This window comes from Erythrolamprus reginae, chromosome Z (assembly GCF_031021105.1).
Source record: "Erythrolamprus reginae isolate rEryReg1 chromosome Z, rEryReg1.hap1, whole genome shotgun sequence".
Lineage (NCBI taxonomy): Eukaryota > Metazoa > Chordata > Lepidosauria > Squamata > Dipsadidae > Erythrolamprus > Erythrolamprus reginae.
In genome coordinates, this window is record NC_091963.1 from 140,327,730 (window position 1) to 140,332,460 (window position 4,731).

Here is a 4,731-nt window from a genome sequence, read left to right on the forward strand (position 1 = left end):
CCTAGATACGAGCATAATTCGTTCCATAAGGGAGCTTGTATCTCGAGGCAACTCGTATTCTGGAACAAATAACTTTCCCCCCCTCCGAGATAACCAAAAGCAAGGATTCTAACCAAAAGCAAGGATTCTTGCGCCACCTAGTGGACGCTCGGCTCGTATCCTGAATTTGAGAGTAGAACAGAAATGTCTCTCCCCTCCTAGCTCGTATCTGGAAATACTCGCATGTAGAGCAGCTTGTATCTAGAGGTACTACTGTATATTCTTCCCTATAGCGTGTAGACAGATGTATTTGGATGTATTTATGAACCTTCCATTGGAAGAAGACAGAGCAATAAACCTGCCACAGATGTGGGCACATTTGCATTCACTCTGATACAACATAAAGATTAGGTGACAGTTGTAAGTATTCAAGATACCCTCTGTTTGAAAACTATCAGTTGAGAAATTTTAATTTTCTCATTATTTTCAAACCTCTCCCCAATTTTTAATATCTACTTATTAAGTTAAAAAACATTTAGTCAAGATGTAGAATATTTTATATTTTTTCCTCAAAGAGTTTTCAACATTTTGAGGGCTGCTAAATGGATATCTTTGTTCCTTAGAGTGTAAATGACAGGGTTAAGAAGGGGAGTGATTACAAGATAAAAGACGGCAATTTGCTTGTCACGGTCAGTGTTTGCATCTGACTGGGGAACAATGTACATAGAGATGATGGTGCCATAGAACAAGGTTACTACAGCAAGGTGGGAACCACAGGTGGAAAAAGCTTTGTGCCTTCCTCCTGTTGAACGCATGCGCAATACAGAATCCAGAATGTACCCATAGGAAGCCATGATAACAAAAAGGGGAACGAGAACAATGAAAGTTGAGAGACCAAAACCAATGACTTTGGTGATTCTTGTGTCACCACATGCAAGTTTTAGCATAGCAGGTGGTTCACAGATGAAATGGTTGATGATGATCCCACAAAAGGGATGACAAAAGGTGCAGAGGACATAAATTGCAGAGAACACAAAACCAATGGTCCAACAAGATATGGCAAGTAAGAGTTGGTGCAACTTGTCCATGGCTAATGCATATACCAATGGATGGCAGATGGCCAAGTAACGGTCGTAAGCCATGGCTCCTAATAGCAAACATTCAGTACTACCCATAGCCAGAGTCATGTAACCCTGCAGAATACAACGTGTTAAGGAAATGACCCCATTTCCAGACAAAAGGTGACTCAACATCTGTGGTAATGTGCTAGTAACATACCCAATTTCCATGCCAGCGAGATGGCCAAGAAAGAAATACATGGGAGTATGCAGTTGAGAATCAACCCATACCAGAATGATGATAAGAGTGTTTCCAAAGATGGTAAGCAAGTAGATAAAGAGGACAGTCACAAAAAGTAGGAGTCGGGTTTTGGGATGGCTGGTGAGCCCAAGTAAGATGAATTCTCTGGTGATGGTGTAATTCTCAGATCCCATCTTTCCTTCTGTTTGAGAAGAGAAATGAGGATGGGTCAAGATGAATGTCCCTGAAAATAGAATGATTTTTAACAATAGAATTCCTCCAACTGCAACATTTAAGGAGCACATTCATCTTCTTTTCAAAGAATCCAGATTTTCAATATCACTCATATGTTTATATGGAAAGGCTGATTTTTGTGGCAGCAACTTCATTTTTAGTGAACCTGTGTATAAAATATGACATTGGAAATAAACAGCAAATAATGCATTGTTTACAATGTTAGAATGAATGAACATCGTGAATATTAAACAAATAGCAAATAATTTTTTCCCTGAATGCCATCACTTTGCTAAAGAAATAATTCCCTCACCACTGTCAAACTATTCACTAAGGCTGCATTACTATTACTGTTAGTCTTCTCATTGTTCCTATCACCCATCTCCTGACCACTTATGACTTTATGACTGTAACTTGTTGCTTGTATCCTTATGATTTCTATTAATAGTGATTGTTTCCTGATTGCTTATTTGTACCTATGATGATCATTAAGTGTTCTTCATGATTCTTGACAAATGTATATTTTCTTTTATGTACACTGAGAGCAAATGCACCAAAGACAAATTCCTTGTGTATCCAATCACACTTGGCCAATAAAGAATTCTATTCTATCCTATTCCATTCCATTCCATTCCATTCCATCCTATATTATTCACAATGTTAGAATGAATGAACATCATAAATATTAAACAAAGAAATGGGAGAAAGGGATTTATATCTGCACTGAAAATAATCTTTTATGATTAGTCACCTATTTTTTTATCTCACTACCCAAGAACAAGGTGCAAAAAATTGAAATTGAAAATAGTAGACAAACATTTTGAACTTCACAAGCATCTATATTCTCCAAAGCCTAGACGTGTATTACTTCATGGCCTATGATCCCTGTTTTGTCTTCATGGGCTTACCCAAGAAAAGGACTTTGAGCTTGGAATTATGAATAAAGATATCTGATTACCTGCTGAAATAATTGCCTATGGACATCACAAACACCAGTGAGATCATATACACACAATAGGAGGTTGGAGTGCATTCATAGAATGTTTTGCTACATCCTCATTTTTGAGATAGGAAGAGGTGTTGATTTGTACCAAAACTAACAACCACCGGATAGCTGTTATGAGATGATCCTCACCTGAGTTCCTTTAATGAAAATACTAAGGGACTTCTAAATGAAGTTGCATACCATACGATGGAGAGGTACATACTCAAGATCTCATCAGGGGCCAAACCCAAAATTTAGAAATTTGTTGCAGAACTAATTTTAAAAGATTATCAAAGCAGTAACAAAACAGAAATATGAATGGGACATTGGTATGTGCCCTACACATGCAATACATGGGCCTGAAAAAATGACATTTTATAACTTCACATACCGCATGGTCAACCATCTCTAAGATGGAATGGTGAAAACCTGGTCCCAGCTGGAAACACTAGAACATGGGCACGACATATTATAAGTAATGAAACGATTCAATGAATATAATAATTGAAGTATCAAAGTAGACATTTGCACTATGTTCTAATTGCTCAACCACTTTAATAATTACTCCATCCCCAAAATTTTAAATATTTCTCTAGAATTTATCCAACTTACATGGTGACTTCATTTAGCATACACTCTGTCTTAAGTATCATGATGTGTAGAAGGTTTGAAAGTTTCCTAACGACATAAAAAGGATATCAAGCTTCTCCCTTGAGAATGCTACATTCCCTGTTGCACTTTTCTATAGATCATTATAAATGTATAACTCCTTGTCTCTCAGGGGTATTTGATATACGATCTCTAGTAAACATAAATTCCTACCCACCACAGTATTCCCTTTCAGGTTAAACACTATTATATTATGCAAAAACCAGCAAAGGAATAATAAACCAAAGGAAAAAAAATCATGAGATAAGAAAAGAGAGAGAGAAAAAAAATGTGCTGGCACCACAGACAGACATAGTTAGTTTGCATCAAGACATGTTTCTTTAAGACATTGCATTAGGGAAATGTAGTCAGATTGCACTCTGGGTAATGTAGTTTTGCATGTGACAACACCTGTGTATTCATATTGGTTCTCGCCTGTAATGAGGGATAATTGGAGAGACCATTCCAGTGGGTTCTTTATTTTTCACTAAGCAAGCCAACATGCAAAAGCAACATATAGAACAGCATGAGGGCAGAGCTGGAGATGATTCAACCTTTTTTACCTGTACAATGGGAAAGGTTACACTGCAGAAGAATCACATCATAACACTGAGTTATTGTTGTGGATGCCTGTAATAAAGTAATCTGTGATATCTTGTTGTGCTGAGTTAATACTCTGGGAAAGCCCACCCGCTCAAACAGTATAGAAAATAACAAATTAATTTACACCAATACCATTCACCGAACATTTTCTTTTCTTTTCTTTTTTCATGTTTTCAGTTTGAATAGAATTTGAATAGAATGTATTAATTTGCAGTCTTTTTTGTAAAAACGATAATTCAATAAATACAATAAGTGATTCGGCATTGTTATATCATTGAATCTTTTTTTTAAAGTTACTTCACATTTTATATATTTGAACATGATATTATGTTATTACAGTGGCTAAAATACTTATACTTTTCTATATACATATTTACATGTTATGCTTCCATTTTATTTTTGTTTTTGTTTTTCTATGCTCGATCCATTGGTACCAGCAGATCAGATTTAAATTTGGATATATCTTTGTCAATCATGTTGCAGCCAAATACTATCTATAACACATTTTGTAGTAATTTTGTATGTAATGATACTACTTTTGATAATTTAAGATTTCTGTTCCAAATCTGCTCACAATCTGTCAAGTAAATATTATGTCCTATGTTTTGGGCCCAGGCTGTCATTGGTCCTTTAACCACTTCTTCATTTCTTTTGTATAGTAATAAATAATTGTAAATAATTGTAAAGTTTAGGTAGACTCTTATTTTCTGAGCCTGTCAGAATTAGACTCCTCCCCAGCTTCTATACTCCAGATGAACTATGATATAGCAAGACAAACCTTGCAACAAAGGGTGGAGGTCATCGAGAGGCAGGAGAACTTAAAGAAAGTTCCACTGTTTGTGGTCCCAGATACCACTAGATGTGTTGTGGCGCCTGCCAGATATTTTAGACAGCTTGAACCAGCAAACCAGCAAAAAGCATTTGCTCTTAAACCGTGCCATGTGCTTCCATCCACCCGTTTTGTATGGCAAGTATAAAAGAAT

The 4,731-nt window shown here is 36.3% G+C and overlaps 1 protein-coding gene across 1 annotated transcript; it reads right to left on the reverse strand.

Moving 5' to 3' along the window:
* Nucleotides 1–548: 548 nt before the first annotated feature.
* LOC139154183 (olfactory receptor 2G3-like) lies at nucleotides 549–1,472 on the reverse strand. The gene has a single exon (XM_070728614.1). The coding sequence runs from the start codon at nucleotides 1,470–1,472 to the stop codon at nucleotides 549–551; it is 924 nt and encodes a 307-aa protein (XP_070584715.1).
* Between the last annotated feature and the right edge of the window lie 3,259 nt (nucleotides 1,473–4,731).

Coding starts and splice junctions, on each gene's coding strand:
- LOC139154183 (XM_070728614.1), bottom strand. CDS start 1,472: ATGGGATCTGAGAATTACACCATCACCAGAGAATTCATCTTACTTGGG.